General features: G+C 46.0%; 1 protein-coding gene across 3 annotated transcripts in view; it reads left to right on the top strand.

Annotated features, from left to right (window-relative positions):
* Positions 1–24,978, top strand: part of LOC115197681 (pleckstrin homology domain-containing family A member 5) — a 228,541-nt gene that overhangs the window by 174,665 nt on the left and 28,898 nt on the right. Inside the window, exons 11-22 of one of the 3 annotated variants that reach the window (XM_029759429.1) lie at positions 151–365; positions 5,522–5,779; positions 5,993–6,242; positions 6,511–6,594; positions 9,285–9,407; positions 18,129–18,182; positions 18,316–18,327; positions 18,620–18,709; positions 22,772–22,834; positions 23,488–23,568; positions 23,869–24,018; positions 24,115–24,216. In XM_029759429.1, coding sequence (XP_029615289.1) covers positions 151–365; positions 5,522–5,779; positions 5,993–6,242; positions 6,511–6,594; positions 9,285–9,407; positions 18,129–18,182; positions 18,316–18,327; positions 18,620–18,709; positions 22,772–22,834; positions 23,488–23,568; positions 23,869–24,018; positions 24,115–24,216 — 1,482 coding nt within the window. The remainder of the gene's footprint in view (positions 1–150; positions 366–5,521; positions 5,780–5,992; positions 6,243–6,510; positions 6,595–9,284; positions 9,408–18,128; positions 18,183–18,315; positions 18,328–18,619; positions 18,710–22,771; positions 22,835–23,487; positions 23,569–23,868; positions 24,019–24,114; positions 24,217–24,978) is intronic. The other 2 variants (XR_003879044.1, XR_003879043.1) reach the window with 2 other exon arrangements.

Below are 24,978 nucleotides of genomic sequence, written 5' to 3'. Positions count from 1 at the left end.
ATATACAGTATATGTATCATTACTAGTGGCGACTTTGTTAATTGTACATTGGAACTGTAGTCTTCTATTGTAAACACCAGTTATTCCAGAAAGAGACTGTTGTCATTCTGCCATTTGATGAAAGTTAAAAATGTAATCGTTTCACTTTAGGTGAACGGTGCTGGAGACCAGAGCCCAGGAGAGGTGATGACCAACCCCCAGCCCCATCGAACCCCCTCTATCCAGGGCAGCATCACCACCCCTACCCCCCAGTACCCCTATGGGGAGCCTGAACCCAGGACCCTGACCAGGACCAACTCCATGCAGCAGCTGGAACAGTGGGTCCGCACACAGAGAGTACGCAACCAGGATGATGACACACACAGGTGGGTGTGGATGTGTGAGGGTGGGTGGGTGGGTGTGGATGTGTGAGGGTGGGTGGGTGGGTGTGGATGTGTGAGGGTGGGTGGGTGGGTGTGGATGTGTGAGGGTGGGTGGGTGGGTGGGTGTGGATGTGTGAGGGTGGGTGGGTGGGTGTGGATGTGTGAGGGTGGGTGGGTGTGGATGGGTGAGGGTGTGTGGGTGGGGATGTGTGAGGGTGGGTGGGTGTGGATGTGTGAGGGTGGGTGGGTGTGGATGTGTGAGGGTGGGTGGGTGGGGTGTGTGTTTTATGTTTTTGGACTTGCCAGATAGTGAAATATTGACTCTTTCCCTAGATGGAACAAAATATTAGAGACAGAAAGATTAGAGACATTTCTTATCCCATACACAGTCCAGTGATGTAGTGTATTAGAGTCTGCTCTCAGTCTGCTCTGAGTCAGTGATGTATTGTATTAGTCTACTCTGAGTCAGTGATGTATTGTATTAGTCTGCTCTGATTCAGTGATGTATTATATTCTGCTCTGAGCCAGTGATGTACTGTATTAGAGTCTGCTCTGAGTCAGTGATGTATTGTATTAGTCTGCTCTGATTCAGTGATGTATTGTATTAGTCTGCTCTGAGTCCAGTGATGTATTGTATTAGTCTGCTCTGAGTCAGTGATGTATTGTATTAGTCTGCTCTGATTCAGTGATGTATTGTATTATATTCTGCTCTGAGTCAGTGATGTATTGTATTAGTCTGCTCTGAGCCAGTGATGTACTGTATTAGAGTCTGCTCTGAGTCAGTGATGTATTGTATTAGTCTGCTCTGAGTCCAGTGATGCATTGTATTAGTCTGCTCTGAGTCCAGTGATGTATTGTATTAGTCTGCTTTGAGTCAGTGATGTATTGTATTAGTCTGCTCTGATTCAGTGATGTATTGTATTATTCTGCTCTGAGTCAGTGATGTATTGTATTAGTCTGCTCTGAGTCCAGTGATGTATTGTATTAGTCTGCTCTGATTCAGTGATGTATTATATTCTGCTCTGAGCCAGTGATGTACTGTATTAGAGTCTGCTCTGAGTCAGTGATGTATTGTATTAGTCTACTCTGAGTCAGTGATGTATTGTATTAGTCTGCTCTGAGTCCAGTGATGTATTGTATTGGTCTGCTCTGATTCAGTGATGTACTGTATTAGAGTCTGCTCTGAGTCAGTGATGTATTGTATTAGTCTGCTCTGAGTCAGTGATGTATTGTATTAGTCTGCTCTGAGTCCAGTGATGTATTGTATTAGTCTGCTCTGAGTCAGTGATGTACTGTATTAGAGTCTGCTTTGAGTCAGTGATGTATTGTATTAGTCTGCTCTGAGTCCAGTGATGTATTGTATTAGTCTGCTCTGAGTCAGTGATGTATTAGAGTCTGCTCTGAGTCAGTGATGTATTGTATTATTCTAATCTGAGTCAGTGATGTATTGTATTAGAGTGCTCTGAGTCCAGTGATGTATTGTATTATTCTGATCTGAGTCAGTGATGTATTATTCTGATCTGAGTCAGTGATGTATTGTATTATTCTGATCTGAGTCAGTGATGTATTGTATTAATTAGTCTGTTCTGGGTCAGTGATGTATTGTATTATTCTGATCTGGGTCAGTGATGTATTGTATTATTCTGATCTGAGTCAGTGATGTATTATATTATTCTGATCTGAGTCAGTGATGTATTGTATTATTCTGATCTGAGTCAGTGATGTATTGTATTAATTAGTCTGTTCTGAGTCAGTGATGTATTGTATTATTCTGATCTGAGTCAGTGATGTATTGTATTATTCTGATCTGAGTCAGTGATGTATTATATTATTCTGATCTGAGTCAGTGATGTATTGTATTATTCTGATCTGAGTCAGTGATGTATTGTATTATTCTGATCTGAGTCAGTGATGTATTGTATTAGTCTGCTCTGAGTCAGTGATGTATTGTATTATTCTGATCTGAGTCAGTGATGTATTGTATTAGATCAATAATGTATTCTTCCTCTGTTAGCCTGCATCCTCTGACAGGAGAGGGAGAGAGGGAAGTGAACTTGTCTTGGCCCATTGTTAGAAATGATGAATCACACCGCAGCGTCTATAGACAGTCCGCAGGGGTGTGTGTGTTGAAAGCCAGTCAGCCGGGATCCTGTTTCTCTCTCTCATCATTAACCTGCTACCATACCTGTCCTGTTTCTCTCTCATCATTAACCTGCTACCATACCTGTCCTGTTTCTCTCTCATCATTAACCTGCTACCATACCTGTCCTGTTTCTCTTTCATCATTAACCTGCTACCATACCTGTCCTGTTTCTCTCTCATCATTAACCTGCTACCGTACCTGTCCTGTTTCTCTCTCTCATCATTAACCTGCTACCGTACCTGTCCTGTTTCTCTCTCTCATCATTAACCTGCTACCGTACCTGTCCTGTTTCTCTCTCTCATCATTAACCTGCTACCATACCTGTCCTGTTTCTCTCTCATCATTAACCTGCTACCGTACCTGTCCTGTTTCTCTCTCTCATCATTAACCTGCTACCACACCTGTCCTGTTTCTCTCTCTCATCATTAACCTGCTACCGTACCTGTCCTGTTTCTCTCTCATCATTAACCTGCTACCATACCTGTCCTGTTTCTCTCTCTCATCATTAACCTGCTACCGTACCTGTCCTGTTTCTCTTTCATCATTAACCTGCTACCGTACCTGTCCTGTTTCTCTCTCATCATTAACCTGCTACCGTACCTGTCCTGTTTCTCTCTCTCATCATTAACCTGCTACCATACCTGTCCTGTTTCTCTCTCATCATTAACCTGCTACCATACATGTCCTGTTTCTCTCTCATCATTAACCTGCTACCATACCTGTCCTGTTTCTCTCTCTCATCATTAACCTGCTACCATACCTGTCCTGTTTCTCTCTCATCATTAACCTGCTACCATACCTGTCCTGTTTGTCTCTCTCATCATTAACCTGCTACCATACCTGTCCTGTTTCTCTCTCATCATTAACCTGCTACCATACCTGTCCTGTTTCTCTCTCTCATCATTAACCTGCTACCATACCTGTCCTGTTTCTCTCTCATCATTAACCTGCTACCATACCTGTCCTGTTTCTCTCTCTCATCATTAACCTGCTACCATACCTGTCCTGTTTCTCTCTCATCATTAACCTTCTACCATACCTGTCCTGTTTTTCTCTCATCATTAACCTGCTGCTGTACCGAGCGCCTTAATCACAGTTCAACAGCAGAAGACTGGATAAATCTCTGAATATACTTTTTATTTTTCCAAAACACTGCAATTTAAAGTGGAGAAAGCTCAAACCCCATCGGCAACTCTTGCTCATATAGCTTACTTTTAATGCCACAAGACTACAATGTAGACAGTCTACACAGTACTTGGTGTAAGTACTGTAAGCCTATGACTCTGCAGCAGTTGAAAGTGCCCATCTGCAATCCTAAGTTCATCGTGTATTCATCTATGCTTTTGCATGTATTGTGCCGCCAAAATCAGTGAGCATAGCTTCCTCCAAGCCAAACAGAACCAGGGAAGACATTAATGGATGCAGTAAAACCACAGAGCTGCTGAGGTAAACAAAGAGATAGCAGAGAAACGAGACACGGACTGACTAACAGACTGCTCATCGGGGTTGTGTTCGTTAGGCACCAAATTGAAGAAAAACCGGACTGAATTCCTCATATTGTTTGTTTGTTTGTTCCTTGTTGTTCTTTTCTCTAGCTAAAACACTGTTTATCATTATTGGGCATAAAATGTCCTCCCTGCTCCACCCCACCCTGCTCCACCCCACCCTGCTCCACCCCACCCTGCTCCACCCCACCCTGCTCCACCCCTCCCTGCTCCACCCCACCCTGCTCCACCCCTCCCTGCTCCACCCCTCCCTGCTCCACCCCACCCTGCTCCACCCCACCCTGCTCCACCCCTCCCTGCTCCACCCCACCCTGCTCCACCCCACCCTGCTCCACCCCACCCTGCTCCACCCCACCCTGCTCCACCCCTCCCTGCTCCACCCCACCCTGCTCCACCCCACCCTGCTCCACCCCTCCCTGCTCCACCCCACCCTGCTCCACCCCACCCTGCTCCACCCCACCCTGCTCCACCGTAGTAGTCGCATTATACAAATGTCGTCTTGCATGATGCTCAATTTCCTCTGTGTTCAGTTGTTGTCTACAGTCTGTTATTCTGTAAGTGAAGTCAGTAGGCTGCTCTCTGTCTGACTCTATCTGCACTGACTCTCATACTGCTGCGTATGTGGAGCTCTTCAGAATCACAACATTGTTGGTGGAATAATCAGCTTTTGCCTAAAAGGGCTGTTGCTTCTCTCTCTTCTGTCAAGCATGTGAGTGTGTGTGTGAGAGAGAGACATACACAAAGAGACACACGTGGTTCACATTCAACCATTTCACACAGCGTGGCGTGTTTAATCATATCTGTTACACTCATACAAGGGTTCTGGCAGCTGACAAAGTATTCACGTTAATAACAGACTAATGGGTCATAGCATCTAATGAACTCTCTCATCACAAGGTCAGGCTAAAAATATCAGCTGAAGTTCAGCTTGGGAAAATGGGTGGATAACAGACTGTGTTACCCTCCAGGAAAAGAATTTGACTGTCATCTGATGTCTGACTGTGATGTGGACAGTCTGTTAGACTAACCCCCACCACTGCCATTTGATGTCTGACTGTGATGTGGACAGTCTGTTAGATTAACCCCCACCACCACTGCCATTTGATGTCTGACTGTGATGTGGACAGTCTGTTAGATTAACCCCCACCACCACTGCCATTTGATGTCTAACTGTGATGTGGACAGTCTGTTAGATGAACCCCCACCACCACTGCTATCTGATGTCTAACTGTGATGTGGACAGTCTGTTAGATTTAACCCCCCTCCCCTCCAATCAGTGCCTCTTGCTGTGAGCTCGTTCATAGTGAGTTTCACAGAGACAGAGGTTACAGAAGAGAAGAACATGTACATCTGTAACTGTTCATAATGTTCCCTCCAGGGATACGTTTTTCATCATTCTCTATGCTCGTTCAAACTGACCTACAGCCCAAAACCAATATTCTCTACGTCCTGATTTTCTACGTTGTGCTGATCACATATTTAAACCTCCTTTGTTTCTCTCCGTCCTTCAGCGTCATGTCGTACCAGACCCTTCCCAGGAATATGCCCAGCCACCGAGCTCCTCCAGCCATGCCCCACTACGGGGACCCTGGCTACCGTACCTTACCCAGGAACAGCATGGCCCGGCCGGACAGTATCTGCAGCATGTCCCCCTCCATGTATGACCAGGCCATGGGGCTATCCTCTGCAGACAAGAGACGCTCCATGAGGGATGACACTATGTGGCAGCTGTATGAGTGGCAGCAGAGGCAGGCCTATACACCCACACGGTATGACTGTGATCTATATGGAAAGTGGTACATCTTTTTTTTTTTTTACCATTTGTGGGATTTGATTTTGAAGTTTTATCCAGCTTGGAGTACCAGTTGGGGTAGAGTTTGTACTTTAAAACGTTTCTATTGGTCGATTGCAACAGGTAAGCTCATTGCATAGCTAAAGTAGTATTTAAACTCAGGTCTAATCATCTTCCTCCTCCTCACCAGGCCTATGTCGTCCACTCCCAGACCCTGCGGGACCCTGCCGAGCCCCAAGACCATGATCAACCTGTCTGAGCACCAGGGTCACCACTCCATCCCCCCCTCACCCTCCCATGGGTCCCTGTCTATGTACGGGGGCTACTCACCCCTCCACTTCCCCTACAACCACAGCTCCAGTAGGTCTGAGGTGGCCTTCCCTGTATACCGAGGGGATGTTACTATAGACAGAAGACACAGGACACCACATCTCAACCAGGTAGTCCAACATCCTCGTACATCCTCATGAAGACATTTTGTAGTGCCTGTTTTCAGTGGTTGAGCATTGCAACATGAAGAATCCTGCGCCGCTCAAAGTGGGGTCTGTGGGCCAGAGGCTTCCAGAAGGATCTATTTTTGGCCCACGGCTCACTCTCTAGAAAAGAGTTTCAGGAACCTCTTGTTTAATGTGAAACAAGGTTATATGGCACACAAACACCTTCCTCAGCTTTCCCCACAGGATCATCATCTCTCTCTGTGTCCTACAGTATGCCTACCCGCCTGACAGGAGGTCCATGCCAGCAGGGATCCCTGTCCAGACCATCACTGCCCAGTCTCTGCAAGGAAAAACGGTTAGTTCACCTCCCTCTCCCCCTCCTCCCTCTCCCACCTCCCTCTCACACTCTCTCGCTCTCCACCTCCCCTCTTTCTCTTTCCCGCTCTCCCCCTCTCTTTCTCCCTCTCCCCCTCGTCCGTGCTCTCTCCCCTCCCCCCTCTCTCTCCCCCTCTCTCTCTCTCTTTCCCCCTCTCCCCACCTCTCTCTTTCCTCCTCCCCCCCTCTCTCTCCCACCCTGGTCCGTGCTCTCTTTCTCTCCCCCCCTCTCTCCCCCTTTCTCTCTCTCTTTCCCCCTCTCCCCACCTCTCTCTCCCCCCCTCCCCTCCTTCCTTCCCCTGATCTGGCCTACTGTACCCTGCCCTTGGCCTCGATACACTGTCAGGTTCACTTCTGTTAAATATAGGCTATTAATACCACCCTGGAATTTCAGTTAAAGACTGTTTAGTTTTCCAATCTGGTCTAATAGGGCTAATTCCAAAGACAATAAAACATTTTGTAATCACTCCCCTGTCTTTCTCTTCCAAGAAGAGAACAGCTGTAGAGGCATGTTTAGACAGCACTCAGATCAGTGTTCCAAGTGGTGTGGTTTAACATGTGTTTACTCCTATTGCCTCCCTAACACTTGCTACATCAGCCTTGTTGTTCACAGCTCACTGAGCCATAGCTGCGTTGTCTGTCATTTCTTTACCCTCGCCATTTTGGGTACATGGTGACTTCGTGTGACACGGTGGATGTGTTACAGGGACCTTCCACTCAGCTCACAGGGATCCAGTACTCTACACCTACCCTGCTGGTGTCCTCTTGTCTGTCCTCCTACTGTCTCCTGCCTATACTGTGGTCCTAACCTGTCCTCCTGTCTGTCCTCATACTGTCTCCTGCCTTTACTGTGGTCCTAACCTGTCCTCATGCTGTCTCCTGCCTATACTGTGGTCCTAACCTGTCCTCCTGTCTGTCCTCATACTGTCTCCTGCCTTTACTGTGGTCCTAACCTGTCCTCATGCTGTCTCCTGCCTATACTGTGGTCCTAACCTGTCCTCCTACTGTCTCCTGCCTATACTGTGGTCCTAACCTGTCCTCCTACTGTCTCCTGCCTATACTGTGGTCCTAACCTGTCCTCCTGTCTGTCCTCATACTGTCTCCTGCCTATACTGTGGTCCTAACCTGTCCTCATACTGTCTCCTGCCTTTACTGTGGTCCTAACCTGTCCCCCTACTGTCTCCTGCCTATACTGTGGTCCTAACATGTCCTCCTACTGTCTCCTGCCTATACTGTGGTCCCAACCTGTCCTCCTACTGTCTCCTACCTATACTGTGGTCCTATCCTGTCCTCCTACGGTCTCCTACCTATACTGTGGTCCTAACCTGTCCTCCTGTCTGTCCTCCTCTCCTCCCTGCTATGTATCTGTGGTCCTAACCTGTCCTGTCTGTCCTCCTACTGTCTCCTGCCTATACTGTGGTCCTAACCTGTCCTCCTACGGTATCCTACCTATACTGTGGTCCTAACCTGTCCTCCTGTCTGTCCTCCTACTGTCTCCTGCCTATACTGTGGTCCTAACCTGTCCTCCTACGGTCTCCTACCTATACTGTGGTCCTAACCTGTCCTCCTGTCTGTCCTCCTCTCCTCCCTGCTATGTATCTGTGGTCCTAACCTGTCCTGTCTGTCCTCCTACTGTCTCCTGCCTATACTGTGGTCCTAACCTGTCCTCCTACGGTATCCTACCTATACTGTGGTCCTAACCTGTCCTCCTGTCTGTCCTCCTCCTCCCTACTGTGTGTCTGTGGTCCTAACCTGTCCTCCTGTCTGTCCTCCTCCTCCCTACTGTGTGTCTGTGGTCCTAACCTGTCCTCCTGTCTGTCCTCCTCTCCTCCCTACTGTGTGTCTGTGGTCCTAACCTGTCCTCCTGTCTGTCCTCCTCCTCCCTACTGTGTGTCTGTGGTCCTAACCTGTCCTCCTGTCTGTCCTCCTCCTCCCTACTGTGTGTCTGTGGTCCTAACCTGTCCTCCTGTCTGTCCTCCTCCTCCCTACTGTGTGTCTGTGGTCCTAACCTGTCCTCCTGTCTGTCCTCCTCCTCCCTACTGTGTGTCTGTGGTCCTAACCTGTCCTCCTGTCTGTCCTCCTCCTCCCTACTGTGTGTCTGTGGTCCTAACCTGTCCTCCTGTCTGTCCTCCTCTCCTCCCTGCTGTGTGTCTGTGGTCCTAACCTGTCCTCCTGTCTGTCCTCCTCTCCTCCCTGCTGTGTGTCTGTGGTCCTAACCTGTCCTCCTGTCTGTCCTCCTCTCCTCCCTACTGTGTGTCTGTGGTCCTAACCTGTCCTCCTGTCTGTCCTCCTCTCCTCCCTACTGTGTGTCTGTGGTCCTAACCTGTCCTCCTGTCTGTCCTCCTCCTCCCTACTGTGTGTCTGTGGTGTTTCTCTGGCCTGTTCCCTTCTTCTCCGGTCCCGACTTCTTCTCCCTCTGCCTTCTCTATACCCCCTTCCTCTCTTCCGTCGTGTCCCTTTGTCCCATGCTCTCCTGACCCCTGACCTATCCTTCCTCTCCTCTGCTCCTTGTTGCCCCCCCTGCCCTCTTTACCTGTCATCTTGCCCTGGTCCTGCCTGGCTGTGTCTCCTGTTCCCTCTGAGTTCTCCTTCTCTCTTCTTCTCTCTGCTTACACCTGTCCTCCTCTCTCCTCCTCTTTGGTGTCCCTCTGCCCCTCCTTCCCCCTGCAGCCTGAGGAGCTAACCCTGCTGCTGATAAAGCTTCGCCGGCAGCAGGCCGACCTAAACAGCGTCCGGGAGCACACTGTAGCACAGCTTATGCAACTAAACCTCGATGGTGGCCACAACCCAAAGGTCAGAGCCACTGAGGTCGCTGCTGTGCCATGCCGCCGTCTTCAACTCTCCATCCACTTGCGTCATTCATCATTTTTTGGGAGGGGGGGGGGGGTCATTTCTCTGTTTGAACTGTTAACCCTTGAATCACTGTTGCTGACGTTTTCGGTGATGACTGTGTTGTTTATTGTAGTAGTGTAGGACACAGACACACAGTGGATGTACTAGCTTACTTCCTGAAAAGAAAGTGAACAGATGTTGCCCCAGGAAATGAGAAGCTCCAACTACTTGGTGATCTTACCGTGTGGGACGGCTAAGCAGGCTTAACTGGCTGGGTCATTTCAGATGTCTGACAAGGATTTGAGTGATGTAGGGCAGCCACACTTGAAATGGGGAAATGGTTTGTAAGTGTTGAAGGCTTTAATAGTAACACCGCTGCACGAATAATGTTAAAACTCAATGTTGTGACATATTCATAGAACTCATAGAATTCACACAGTCAGTGGTGGTGTGATGACGCAGCAACTCACTGAGGAAAAGAGGTGATGTTTCCTGTCCATCAACGCTACAGTTCTGCTACCCGACCCGAGCTGGGTTAGGACCGGGTAGGGTCTGTTGTCTCATCAATAACTAGGGTACGGTAGGGTCTGTAGTCTCATTAATAACTAGGGTACGGTAGGGTCTGTAGTCTCATTAATAACTAGGGTACGGTAGGGTCTGTAGTCTCATTAATAACTAGGGTACGGTAGGGTCTGTAGTCATTAATAACTAGGGTACGGTAGGGTCTGTAGTCTCATTAATAACTAGGGTACTGTAGGGTCTGTAGTCTCATTAATAACTAGGGTACGGTAGGGTCTGTAGTCATTAATAACTAGGGTACGGTAGGGTCTGTAGTCTCATTAATAACTAGGGTACGGTAGGGTCTGTAGTCTCATTAATAACTAGGGTACGGTAGAGTCTGTAGTCTCATTAATAACTAGGGTACGGTAGGGTCTGTAGTCTCATTAATAACTAGGGTACGGTAGGGTCTGTAGTCATTAATAACTAGGGTACGGTAGGGTCTGTAGTCTCATTAATAACTAGGGTACGGTAGGGTCTGTAGTCTCATTAATAACTAGGGTCTGTAGTCTCATTAATAACTAGGGTACGGTAGGGCCTGTAGTCTCATTAATAACTAGGGTACGGTAGGGCCTGTAGTCTCATTAATAACTAGGGTACGGTAGGGTCTGTAGTCTCATTAATAACTAGGGTACGGTAGAGTCTGTAGTCTCATTAATAACTAGGGTACGGTAGGGTCTGTAGTCTCATTAATAACTAGGGTACGGTAGGGTCTGTAGTCTCATTAATAACTAGGGTACGGTAGGGTCTGTAGTCTCATTAATAACTAGGGTACGGTAGGGTCTGTAGTCTCATTAATAACTAGGGTACGGTAGGGTCTGTAGTCTCATTAATAACTAGGGTACGGTAGGGTCTGTAGTCTCATTAATAACTAGGGTACGGTAGGGTCTCATTAATAACTAGGGTACGGTAGGGTCTCATTAATAACTAGGGTACGGTAGGGTCTCATTAATAACTAGGGTACGGTAGGGTCTGTAGTCATTAATAACTAGGGTACGGTAGAGTCTGTAGTCTCATTAATAACTAGGGTACGGTAGGGTCTGTAGTCATTAATAACTAGGGTACGGTAGGGTCTGTAGTCTCATTAATAACTAGGGTACGGTAGGGTCTGTAGTCTCATTAATAACTAGGGTACGGTAGAGTCTGTAGTCTCATTAATAACTAGGGTACGGTAGGGCCTGTAGTCTCATTAATTACTAGGGTATAGTAGGGTCTGTAGTCATTAATAACTAGGGTACGGTAGGGTCTGTAGTCTCATTAATAACTAGGGTACGGTAGGGTCTGTAGTCTCATTAATAACTAGGGTACGGTAGGGTCTCATTAATAACTAGGGTACGGGAGGGTCTGTAGTCATTAATAACTAGGGTACGGTAGGGTCTGTAGTCATTAATAACTAGGGTACGGTAGTGTCTGTTGTCTCATTAATAACTAGGGTACGGTAGAGTCTGTAGTCTCATTAATAACTAGGGTACGGTAGGGTCTGTAGTCATTAATAACTAGGGTACGGTAGGGTCTGTAGTCATTAATAACTAGGGTACGGTAGGGTCTCATTAATAACTAGGGTACTGTAGGGTCTGTAGTCTCATTAATAACTAGGGTACGGTAGGGTCTGTAGTCTCATTAATAACTAGGGTACGGTAGAGTCTCATTAATAACTAGGGTACGGTAGGGTCTGTAGTCTCATTAATAACTAGGGTACGGTAGAGTCTCATTAATAACTAGGGTACGGTAGGGTCTGTAGTCTCATTAATAACTAGGGTACGGTAGGGTCTGTAGTCTCAATAACTAGGGTACGGTAGGGTCTGTAGTCATTAATAACTAGGGTACGGTAGGGTCTGTAGTCATTAATAACTAGGGTACGGTAGGGTCTCATTAATAACTAGGGTACGGTAGGGTCTGTAGTCTCATTAATAACTAGGGTACGGTAGGGTCTGTAGTCTCATTAATAACTAGGGTACGGTAGGGCCTGTAGTCATTAATAACTAGGGTATGGTAGGGTCTGTAGTCATTAATAACTAGGGTACGGTAGGGTCTCATTAATAACTAGGGTACGGTAGGGTCTGTAGTCTCATTAATAACTAGGGTACGGTAGGGCCTGTAGTCATTAATAACTAGGGTACGGTAGGGCCTGTAGTCATTAATAACTAGGGTACGGTAGAGTCTGTAGTCATTAATAACTAGGGTACGGTAGGGTCTGTAGTCATTAATAACTAGGATACGGTAGGGCCTGCTGTCTCATTAATAACTAGGGTACGGTAGAGTCTGTAGTCTCATTAATAACTAGGGTACGGTAGGGTCTCATTAATAACTAGGGTACGGTAGGGTCTGTAGTCATTAATAACTAGGGTACGGTAGGGTCTGTAGTCTCATTAATAACTAGGGTACGGTAGGGTCTGTAGTCTCATTAATAACTAGGGTACGGTAGGGCCTCATTAATTACTAGGGTACGGTAGAGTCTGTAGTCTCATTAATAACTAGGGTACGGTAGGGTCTCATTAATAACTAGGGTACGGTAGGGCCTCATTAATAACTAGGGTACGGTAGGGTCTGTAGTCTCATTAATAACTAGGGTACGGTAGGGTCTGTTGTCTCAATAACTAGGGTACGGTAGGGTCTGTAGTCTCATTAATAACTAGGGTACGGTAGGGTCTGTAGTCTCATTAATAACTAGGGTACGGTAGGGCCTGTTGTCTCATTAATAACTAGGGTACGGTAGGGTCTGTAGTCTCATTAATAACTAGGGTACGGTAGGGTCTGTAGTCTCATTAATAACTAGGGTACGGTAGGGTCTGTTGTCTCATTAATAACTAGGGTACGGTAGGGCCTGTAGTCATTAATAACTAGGGTACGGTAGGGTCTGTTGTCTCATTAATAACTAGGGTACGGTAGGGTCTGTAGTCATTAATAACTAGGGTACGGTAGGGTCTGTAGTCTCATTAATAACTAGGGTACGGTAGGGTCTGTAGTCTCATTAATAACTAGGGTACGGTATGGTCTGTAGTCTCATTAATAACTAGGGTACGGTAGAGTCTGTAGTCATTAATAACTAGGGTACGGTAGTGTCTGTAGTCTCATCAGTAACTGGGGTACGGTAGGGTCTGTAGTCTCATCAGTAACTAGGGTACGGTAGGGTCTGTAGTCTCATTAATAACTAGGGTACGGTAGGGTCTCATTAATAACTAGGGTACGGTAGGGTCTGTAGTCATTAATAACTAGGGTACGGTAGGGTCTGTAGTCTCATTAATAACTAGGGTACGGTAGGGTCTGTAGTCTCATTAATAACTAGGGTACGGTAGGGTCTGTAGTCTCATTAATAACTAGGGTACGGTAGGGCCTGTAGTCTCATTAATAACTAGGGTACGGTAGGGTCTCATTAATAACTAGGGTACGGTAGGGTCTCATTAATAACTAGGGTACGGTAGGGCCTGTAGTCTCATTAATAACTAGGGTATAGTAGGGTCTGTAGTCTCATTAATAACTAGGGTACGGTAGGGTCTGTAGTCTCATTAATAACTAGGGTACGGTAGGGCCTCATTAATAACTAGGGTACGGTAGGGTCTCATTAATAACTAGGGTACGGTAGGGTCTGTAGTCTCATCAGTAACTGGGGTACGGTAGGGCCTCATTAATAACTAGAGTACGGTAGGGTCTGTAGTCTCATTAATAACTAGAGTACGGTAGGGTCTGTAGTCTCATTAATAACTAGGGTACGGTAGGGCCTCATTAATAACTAGGGTACGGTAGGGTCTCATTAATAACTAGGGTACGGTAGGGTCTGTAGTCTCATCAGTAACTGGGGTACGGTAGGGCCTCATTAATAACTAGAGTACGGTAGGGTCTGTAGTCTCATTAATAACTAGAGTACGGTAGGGTCTGTAGTCTCATTAATAACTAGGGTACGGTAGGGCCTGTAGTCTCATTAATAACTAGGGTACGGTAGAGTCTGTAGTCTCATTAATAACTAGGGTACGGTAGGGTCTGTAGTCTCATTAATAACTAGGGTACGGTAGGGTCTGTAGTCTCATTAATAACTAGGGTACGGAAGGGTCTCATTAATAACTAGGGTACGGTAGGGTCTGTAGTCTCATTAATAACTAGGGTATGGTAGGGTCTGTAGTCTCATCAGGAACTGGGGTACGGTAGGGCCTCATTAATAACTAGGGTACGGTAGGGTCTGTAGTCTCATCAGTAACTGGGGTACGGTAGGGCCTCATTAATAACTAGGGTACGGTAGGGTCTGTAGTCTCATCAGTAACTGGGGTACGGTAGGGTCTGTAGTCTCATCAGTAACTAGGGTACGGTAGGGTCTGTAGTCTCATTAATAACTAGGGTACGGTAGGGTCTGTAGTCTCATTAATAACTAGGGTACGGTAGGGTCTGTAGTCATTAATAACTAGGGTACGGTAGGGTCTGTAGTCTCATTAATAACTAGGGTACGGTAGGGTCTGTAGTCTCATTAATAACTAGGGTACTGTAGGGTCTGTAGTCTCATTAATAACTAGGGTACGGTAGGGTCTGTTGTCTCATCAATAACTAGGGTACGGTAGGGTCTGTAGTCTCATTAATAACTAGGGTACGGTAGGGTCTGTAGTCTCATTAATAACTAGGGTACGGTAGGGTCTGTAGTCTCATTAATAACTAGGGTACGGTAGGGCCTGTTGTCTCATTAATAACTAGGGTACGGTAGGGTCTGTAGTCTCATTAATAACTAGGGTACGGTAGGGTCTGTAGTCATTAATAACTAGGGTACGGTAGGGTCTGTAGTCTCATTAATAACTAGGGTACGGTAGGGTCTCATTAATAACTAGGGTACGGTAGGGTCTGTAGTCTCATTAATAACTAGGGTACGGTAGGGTCTGTAGTCATTAATAACTAGGGTACGGTAGGGTCTCATTAATAACTAGGGTACGGTAGGGTCTGTAGTCATTAATAACTAGGGTACGGTAGGGTCTGTAGTCTCATTAATAACTAGGGTACGGTAGGGTCTGTAGTCATTAATAACTAGGGTACGGTAGGGTCTGTAGTCTCATTAATAACTAGGGTACGGTAGGGTCTGTAGTCTCATTAACAACTAGGGTACGGTAGGGTCTGTAGTCTCATTAATAACTAGGGTACGGTAGGGTCTCATTAATAACTAGGGTACGGTAGGGCCTGTAGTCTCATTAATAACTAGGGTACGGTAGGGTCTCATTAATAACTAGGGTCTGTTGTCTCATTAATAACTAGGGTACGGTAGGGCCTGTTGTCTCATTAATAACTAGGGTACGGTAGGGTCTGTAGTCTCATTAATAACTAGGTTACGGTAGGGCCTGTAGTCTCATTAATAACTAGGGTACGGTAGGGTCTGTAGTCATTAATAACTAGGGTACGGTAGGGTCTCATTAATAACTAGGGTACGGTAGGGTCTGTAGTCTCATTAATAACTAGGGTACGGTAGGGTCTGTAGTCTCATTAATAACTACGGTACGGTAGGGTCTCATTAATAACTAGGGTACGGTAGGGTCTTCTGTCTCATCAGTAACTGGGGTAACAGTTTGAAGCTGGGTCATCTAGTCGTGCTCTGCTGCTGCAGTACAGTCATATCTGACTGAGATCATAACATGGTGTCAGTAGCGCTTCAACCTAAAGATATAACGCAGGAGAGATTATTTCACAGAACATAATAATGTTGAGTTGTCTGAGTTTAGGGTGATAACTGCTAACTGCTAACTGCTCTTCATTGAGCGGAGCCGTTGCTATGGTTACTCACAGGTTCAGAGCTGCCATGAGCAGAGCGCATGCAGAGCGAGCTAGGCACAGGGAGCCAGTGACGGACAGAGAGGATCAGCTAATGGATTTACTAAGGGAGGAAGTTATTTCTGGTTTCGGGCCGGGCGAGGCAGGGCAGGGCCGGGCCTTAAATTTGACAGAAGCATTTGGGCCTGGGTAGGGTAGGGTCTAAGCATTGTGGGCATGGGTAGGGTAGGGTCTAAGCATTGTGGGCCTGGGTAGGGTAGGGTCTAAGCATTGTGGGCATGGGTAGGTTAGGGTCTAAGCATTGTGGGCCTGGGTAGGGTAGGGTCTAAGCATTGTGGGCATGGGTAGGGTAGGGTCTAAGCATTGTGGGCCTGGGTAGGGTAGGGTCTAAGCATTGTGGGCCTGGGTAGGGTAGGGTCTAAGCATTGTGGGCATGGGTAGGGTAGGGTCTAAGCATTGTGGGCATGGGTAGGGTAGGGTCTAAGCATTGTGGGCATGGGTAGGGCTCGGGTGTAAAGTTCATGCCCGTGCAGGGCTCTGATCTATGCCCATTCCCCTTCTCATCTCCAACAGTTTATCCTTGTATCCATCTGTCTATAATTTACCTATTTACCTTACATTGTGTTGTCCAGACTGTCTCGCTGTCTGCCTGTCTCGCTGTCTGCCTGTCTCCCTCTCTGCCTGTCTCGATGTCTGCCTGTCTTTCTCTTTCTGCCTGTCTTCTTCTCTGCCTGTCTTCCTCTCTGCCTGTCTCTGCCTCTCTCTCTGCCTGTCTTTCTTTTTTCCTCTCTTTTTTTCCTGTCTCTCTTTTTGCATGTCTCTCTTTCTGTCTGTCTGCCTGTTTCTAATGCCTAACTGTCATTTGCCTCGATCACTCTCCTTTTCTCTCTCCTCTCCTCTCTCTCCTCTCCTCTTCTCTTTCCTCTCCTCTCCTCTCCTCTCCTCTTCTCTCTCCTCTCCTCTTCTATCTAATGTGACCTACTTGTTGTGTGTATGTAATGACATGTATGTGTAACTGATAGATACACACATACACTACATGTTCATGTTTTTACATGTACTGGATGTAAATTGTAAAGTCTGTAATGTCTTTTTCGTTATGTGTCGGAACCCAGTAAGACTAACTGTCGCCATCGGTGTCTGCGAATGGGGATCCTAATCAAATCAAAATCCTCTTCCCTCATTCCTTCCTCTTCCCTCATTCCTTCCTCTTCCCTCATTCCTCCCTTCTCTCATTCCTTCCTCTTCCCTCATTCCTTCCTCTTCTCTCATTCCTTCCTCTTCCCTCATTCCTCTCTTCCCTCATTCCTTCCTCTTCCCTCATTCCTCCCTTCTCTCATTCCTTCCTCTTCCCTCATTCCTCCCTTCTCTCATTCCTTCCTCTTCCCTCATTCCTTCCTCTTCTCTCATTCCTTCCTCTTCCCTCATTCCTCCCTTCTCTCATTCCTCTCTTCTCTCATTCCTTCCTCTTCCCTCATTCCTTCCTCTTCCCTCATTCCTCTCTTCTCTCATTCCTTCCTCTTCCCTCATTCCTTCCTCTTCCCTCATTCCTTCCTCTTCCCTCATTCCTTCCTCTTCCCTCATTCCTTCCTCTTCTCTCATTCCTCCCTTCTCTCATTCCTTCCTCTTCCCTCATTCCTTCCTCTTCCCTCATTCCTTCCTCTTCCCTCATTCCTCCCTTCCCTCATTCCTTCCTCTTCCCTCATTCCTCCCTTCTCTCATTCCTCCCTTCTCTCATTCCTCCCTTCTCTCATTCCTCCCTTCTCTCATTCCTCCCTTCCCTCATTACTCCCTTCTCTCATTCCTTCCTCTTCCCTCATTCCTTCCTCTTCTCTCATTCCTCCCTTCTCTCATTCCTTCCTCTTCCCTCATTCCTTCCTCTTCCCTCATTCCTTCCTCTTCCCTCATTCCTCCCTTCTCTCATTCCTTCCTCTTCTCTCATTCCTCCCTTCTCTCATTCCTCCCTTCTCTCATTCCTCTCTTCCCTCATTCCTTCCTCTTCTCTCATTCCTCCCTTCCCTCATTCCTCCCTTCTCTCATTCCTTCCTCTTCCCTCATTCCTCCCTTCTCTCATTCCTTCCTCTTCCCTCATTCCTTCCTCTTCTCTCATTCCTCTCTTCTCTCATTCCTCTCTTCCCTCATTCCTCCCTTCTCTCATTCCTCTCTTCCCTCATTCCTTCCTCTTCTCTCATTCCTTCCTCTTCCCTCATTCCTCCCTTCTCTCATTCCTTCCTCTTCTCTCATTCCTCCCTTCTCTCATTCCTCCCTTCTCTCATTCCTCCCTTCTCTCATTCCTCTCTTCTCTCATTCCTTCCTCTTCCCTCATTCCTTCCTCTTCTCTCATTCATTTCTCTTCTCTGTTTCCTCTGAACTGCTGACCGACGCTAGAACGACTTTCTGTCTCATCACCTCCAAAGAAACCTCATGTATCTGGACAACCAGGTGGGGTAACGCCCTCTTTTACTATTGGACTGATCTATCTGCCACGTTTCAGACTTGCTGTCTGTCTGTCTGTGTGTTTTTCTGGATGTTTATGCCTGTCTAAACGTTCTGATTTTTCCTCGCTGCGTTCAAGATGTCGTCTCATGTAGGTTGACTTTTTGAAAAGTTTTGAAGTTTGAAAGTCCGCAGTGAAAACTAGCCTGTGTGTGTGTGTGTGTGTGTGTGTGTGTGTGTGTGTGTGTGTGTGTGTGTGTGTGTGTGTGTGTGTGTGTGTGTGTGTGTGTGTGTGTGCGTGCGTGCGTGCGTGCGTGTGTGCGTGGTCTGTCGTATAGAGAAAAGCGCAGCTAGCAGCATCATTGTCAGTCAGTGAGTGTTGCTCTGCTATAATCTGACTTCCCGTATTGCTCCTCCTCCTCTCCTCCACACTGAACTACTAGGTGAAGGAAAATCAGCCTTTAATCATGATGATTCACACGTTGATAGAGAACTCAGCCCCCAGGCCTCAGCTGTACCAGCACCACGTCAGAGTAAGGTCTTGGCCAGCCTTCTTTCTTTAATCGCCATCCACTTCAGTTGTTTTTTTTCGTCCGTCTTGCAACCTGCAAGTCCCTCATGGCGTTCACAATATCTCTTTCCTGTAGTGTTTGTGTTACTGTTAATGTAGCACTTGTTGTTCATTCAGCTTTTACTTTACTGTCTCCTCTATTGGTTGGAAAGTCATACCACCAATGTAGGCATGGCTTATATACAGTAGTACTGTATGATGTGTACTGTGTTTCACTGTCTGAGTAACCCCTCCTCACTGTCGAGTGTGTGTGTGTGTGTGTGTGTGTGTGTGTGTGTGTGTGTGTGTGTGTGTGTGTGTGTGTGTGTGTGTGTGTGTGTGTGTGTGTGTGTGTGTGTGTGTGTGTGTGTGTGTGTGTGTTCCCTTACTCTCTGCTGTCTACCAAAGTTAAAGAGACTTGGATGTTGGGAAGTTGTATAGCCTATTAATACGTTTCTAACCTGAGTTGTAGTTAGTAGTGCAGTCTTGTGTTTTTGAAGCAGGGGTCCTGGAGCTTAAAGGGGATAGTGTGAATTCTGGAACCCTCGTGCAAAATTCCTTTTTTTCATTTGCTACCCTCTTTAAGTACTGACCGACATGTCTAGCTAGGGGACTCTAATTGGTGTAACAAAGTGTTGTTGCCAGTGTTGCCCCTGCTGGGGGACGCTAATTGGTGTGACACAGTGTTGTGTTGCCCGGGGACTGTAATTGGTGTGACACAGTATTGTGTTGCCCGGGGACTGTAGTTAGTGTGACACAGTATTGTGTTGCCAGGGGACTGTAATTGGTGTGACACAGCTTTATGTTACCCGTGTTATAGGCCAACAGCACAACTGTGTTTCCACCAGTCTCTTTATGAGAAGTGAGAATGTTCCCACTTTAAAAATGAAGTGTCTGAAATCACTTAGTCGTTGTGGTTCTGTTGATATCATGAACTGAGATATCTAGGACTGATACCATTTTGTCATTTTAGACCTCACCTTACTTGCTCCCTCGACAGTGTAAGGTGGCCTATGCATTCATGCTGTTTTGTTTTTGTGTGACGATTGTATGATGGTGTGACGCGTGGTGTGACATCCCTTCTCTGCCACTTTTGTGACCACCTCAGAAGGTGTAAAAGTGCTGCTGTCTCCCTCCTGTCCCCCATATGTTGTTGGCGTATTAGCACGGGGACTGCTGCATCTCCACCACACCTGACTGTCAGAGACATGACTCTCCCTTCCAATGCTAAAACTCCCTGCGATTACAGAAAGCTTTGCATGCTCCGTGTGGAATGTCACCAACATACCACCTGGTCCACGTGATATTTCTCTGTGCTGTTTTGCTGTCAGAAAACTGTGTGTGTGGAAGAGAGAGGGAGACAGATTGATGTTCTTCTGGACTGACTGATATGTTAATGTTTTCTGCAAGGAAGGCCCTTTGCGTTTTCTTTGGAAAGAAAAGGACAGAATGGAATCCAATGCAGTTGAAATGATGTAGAATTATATTGAGTACAATGCATTATGGGTTGTGAAGTATATGTGGTAGTATTGACACTAATTAGAAGAGGAACAGGACACCTCTCTAACGCTTTCCTCTTCCTGCCCTTGTTGTTTAGTCCAAACTCAGGATGAGACTCTTCACTCTACTAGGAGCTAAAAGGAAAGGGAAAAAGTCAACCAATCCTGTTTATAAAAACACTGGGGTCTGAACTACAGATACCAGACAAACACTGGGGTCTGAACTACAGATACTAGACAAACACTGGGGTCTGGACTACAGATACTAGACAAACACTGGGGTCTGGACTACAGATACTAGACAAACACTGGGGTCTGGACTACAGATACTAGACAAACACTGGGGTCTGGACTACAGATACTAGACAAACACTGGGGTCTGGACTACAGATACCAGACAAACACTGGGGTCTGGACTACAGATACTAGACAAACACTGGGGTCTGGACTACAGATACCAGACAAACACTGGGGTCTGGACTACAGATACTAGACAAACACTGGGGTCTGGACTACAGATACTAGACAAACACTGGGGTCTGGACTACAGATACTAGACAAACACTGGGGTCTGGACTACAGATACTAGACAAACACTGGGGTCTGGACTACAGATACTAGACAAACACTGGGGTCTGGACTACAGATACTAGACAAACACTGGGGTCTGGACTACAGATACTAGACAAACACTGGGGTCTGAACTACAGATACTAGACAAACACTGGGGTCTGGACTACAGATACTAGACAAACACTGGGGTCTGGACTACAGATACTAGACAAACACTGGGGTCTGGACTACAGATACTAGACAAACACTGGGGTCTGGACTACAGATACCAGACAAACACTGGGGTCTGAACTACAGATACTAGACAAACACTGGGGTCTGGACTACAGATATTAGACAAACACTGGGGTCTGAACTACAGATACTAGACAAACACTGGGGTCTGGACTACAGATACTAGACAAACACTGGGGTCTGAACTACAGATACTAGACAAACACTGGGGTCTGGACTACAGATACTAGACAAACACTGGGGTCTGGACTACAGATACTAGACAAACACTGGGGTCTGGACTACAGATACTAGACAAACACTGGGGTCTGGACTACAGATACTAGACAAACACTGGGGTCTGGACTACAGATACTAGACAAACACTGGGGTCTGGACCACAGATACTAGACAAACACTGGGGTCTGGACCACATACAGTGGCGTCCTGAAATTATTGACAAAGATGAGCAGTAATGACTGTATAAAATAAATATTTCTAATTCTGAGCTATATTGTATGGAGAGAGAAAAAAAGGGAAATTACATCACTTTATACTAATACAATAGCTCAGAGAAAGAGATGTTCTACTAACATTTTTATCTCAAAAAGGTAAAGGACAAAATTATTGACAAAATTATTGACACCCCTAAAGATTTTTATGAATAAAGTAGTCAAAAGTTTACTATTTGGTTCCTTATTCCTAGCACGCAATGACTACATAAAACGTGTGACTCGACAAACTTGTTGAATGCATTAGTTGTTTGTTTTGGTTGTGTTTCGTATTATTTTGTGCCCAATAGAAATTAATGTTAAATAATGTATTGAGTCATTTTGGAATGTCTTTTATTTGTTAATAAGAATAGAATGTTTTTAAACACTTCTACAGTACAATGACAAACCGCTGGAACCCGTTCAATTCTATAAACTTGATTTATCCACAAGGTGCTATTATTGCTGGCAGACATAAGATACCAATTGAAATACAATAATGTACACTTATGCTGAACAAAAATATAAATGCAACATGCAACAATTTAAAAGATTGTTTACATTTTTTTTATTTAACCTTTATTTAACTAGGCAGTTCAGTTCATATAAATCAGTCAGTTGAAAGAAGGTGGATGTGGAGGTCCTGGGCTGGCGTGGTTACACGTGATCTGCGGTTGGACATACTGCCAAATTCTCTAAAACGCCGTTGGAGGCAGCTTATGGTAGAGAAATTAGCATGAAATTCTCTGGCAACAGCTCTGGTGAACATTCCTGCAGTCAGCATGCCAATTGCACACCCCTCCAAACTTGAGACATCTGTGGCATTGTGTTGTAACAAAACTGCACATTTGAAAGTGGCCTTTTATTGTCCCAAGCACAAGGTGCACCTGTGTAATGATTATGCTGTTTAATCAGCTTCTTGATATGCCACACCTGTCAGGTGGATGGATTATCTTGGCGAAGGAGAAATGCTCAGTAACGGGTGTAAACAAATTTGTGCGCAACATTAGGAAGAAATGTTTTTTTTTGTTGTGCGTATGGAACATTTCTGGGAATTTTTTTTTTTCAGCTCATGAAACATGAGACCAACATTTTACATATTGCGTTTTATATTTTTGTTCAGTGTAGTAATACAAGCACTACAGGTGCAGTAGTCCATACAGGACAGTAACAGAGCATTGTCATGAAGCTGCATTAGATCTGATTCTACCTATAGGCTATGTGTCTGTTTGTGTCTTTATGTCCATCTAACAACTGTCCTTCCTACAGATGAGCCCAGAGGACTACAGGGAACACGCCTACATGTGCAGCACGGAGGAGGTTGATATTGATGTAAGTTCAACACGTCCTGACACAACATACTACTGCTGTACTGCTACAGACCTGGTACAGCGTTTTATATAGTTCACTGTGTTCCTACCTTCCCCCTGTGTTGTTGTCTCTAGAAAGATAACCCGTGTTGTTGTCTCTAGAAAGATAACCCGTGTTGTTGGCTCTAGAAGGATAACCTGGGTTATCTGATCGCTAGAAAGATAACCTGTGTTGTTGTCTCTAGAAAGATAACCTGTGTTGTTGTCTCTAGAAAGATAACCTGTGTTGTCTCTAGAAAGATAACCCGTGTTGTTGTCTCTAGAAAGATAACCCGTGTTGTTGTCTCTAGAAAGATAACCCGTGTTGTTGTCTCTAGAAAGATAACCCGTGTTGTTGGCTCTAGAAGGATAACCTGGGTTATCTGATCTCTAGAAAGATAACCTGTGTTGTTGGCTCTAGAAAGATAACCCGTGTTGTTGACTCTAGAAAGATAACCCGTGTTGTTGTCTCTAGAAAGATAACCCGAGTTGTTGTCTCTAGAAAGATAACCTGTGTTGTTGTCTCTAGAAAGATAACCCGTGTTGTTGTCTCTAGAAAGATAACCTGTGTGGTTGTCTCTAGAAAGATAACCTGGGCTATCTGATCTAATGACCCATAATGATGTTTCTCCTCAGGCCAAGCTGAGCAGGTTGTGTGAACAGGACAAGGTTGTGAGGATACGCGAGGACAAGCTCCAGCAGCTACACAGAGAGAAGGTAAAGGGTCTGCCTTCACCATGTTGTTGTCTGGCAGTATCTATTCACCACGTACTGCATTCAACACAACAAGTGGGCCCAATATGTAGCTGTCATAACACAAAACTTTGGCTACTTGGTGATTTTTTGACAACATGTCATGACACCTATCGTAAGTGTTGGAAAATGACATGGACAATTACACTGCCTTGACACTTGACATCCAGAGATACGAGTTTGTTACGAGTCATGTTTATAATGACACTGTGTTCCAGTGCTGAAGGGAACTTTTCTAATATGTAACGGTGGTCCCGTCTACAGCACACCCTGGAGACGGCCCTGCTGTCGGCCAGTCAGGAGATAGAGATGAGTGCTGGTAACCCAGCAGCCGTACACAGTGTTATCCAGCAGAGAGACGTGCTGCAAAGTGGCCTGCTCAGCACCTGTAGAGAACTGTCACGAGTCAACACTGTGAGTTAATACATATATCCACTCTACACGCAGATACAAACACACTGAAATCTTACCAGAGAGGAGAGTTAGTGAACTCTCTTCCCCTAACACCAGGAGTTGGAGCGGTCGTGGAGGGAGTATGAGAAGCTGGAGGGAGACGTCTCATTGGCCAAGAACAACCTGCTGGAGCAGCTAGAGGCCCTGGGGAGCCCTCAGGTAAACCACAACAACCCCCACCTTACTCTGCCTTACTCTGTGGGAATATGTCGTTGATGAAGAATAGGGGTCCCAGCACCGAGCCCTGGGGAACACCCTGTGTGACTTTGTTAGTGTCAGACGTGTAGCCATCGAGAAATATTAATACTCCCACCCATCCATTCCTGTAGTTCTTACTCCCTCGCAATTTTACCCCCCTTCCATCCATCCTCCATCCATCCATCCATCCTTCCATCCATCCATCCATCCAGCTGATGGAGGTGTAATAACATCAGTGGGGAAATAGAGCTCTAAGGCACCCAGGTGATTGATAACCACATTGTGAGAAGGGCAGCAACTAATCACATCTGAGGGATGTGTGTTTTCTTTCCCCACATCTCTCTCGTTCTCGCTTTTATATTACTCTTGAAAGTAACATTTTCGTTGGAACGTGTGTAATTTACCATTAAAGGGATCTTGATCTCTTTCTCTCGTGCTTTTTTATCTGTCTCTCTCTCTCTCTCTCTGTCTGTGTCTCTCTCTCTCTGTCTCTCTGCCTCTCTCTGTCTATCTCTGTCTCTCTCTCTCTCTCTCTCTCTCTCTCTCTTTTATCTCTGTCTGTGTCTCTCTCTGTCTCTCTGCCTCTCTCTGTCTATCTCTGTCTCTCTCTCTCTCTCTCTCTGTCTGTGTCTCTCTCTGTCTCTCTCTCTCTCTCTCTCTCTCTCTCTTTTATCTCTCTCTCTTTAATATCTCCCTATTGTTCTCTCTTATAACATTGTCTTT

The sequence above is a fragment of the Salmo trutta genome, chromosome 7, assembly GCF_901001165.1.
Source record: "Salmo trutta chromosome 7, fSalTru1.1, whole genome shotgun sequence".
Taxonomy (NCBI): Eukaryota; Metazoa; Chordata; class Actinopteri; order Salmoniformes; family Salmonidae; genus Salmo; species Salmo trutta.
Note: the sequence above shows the minus strand (reverse complement) of the source record. Positions and strands in the feature narration are given on the sequence as shown.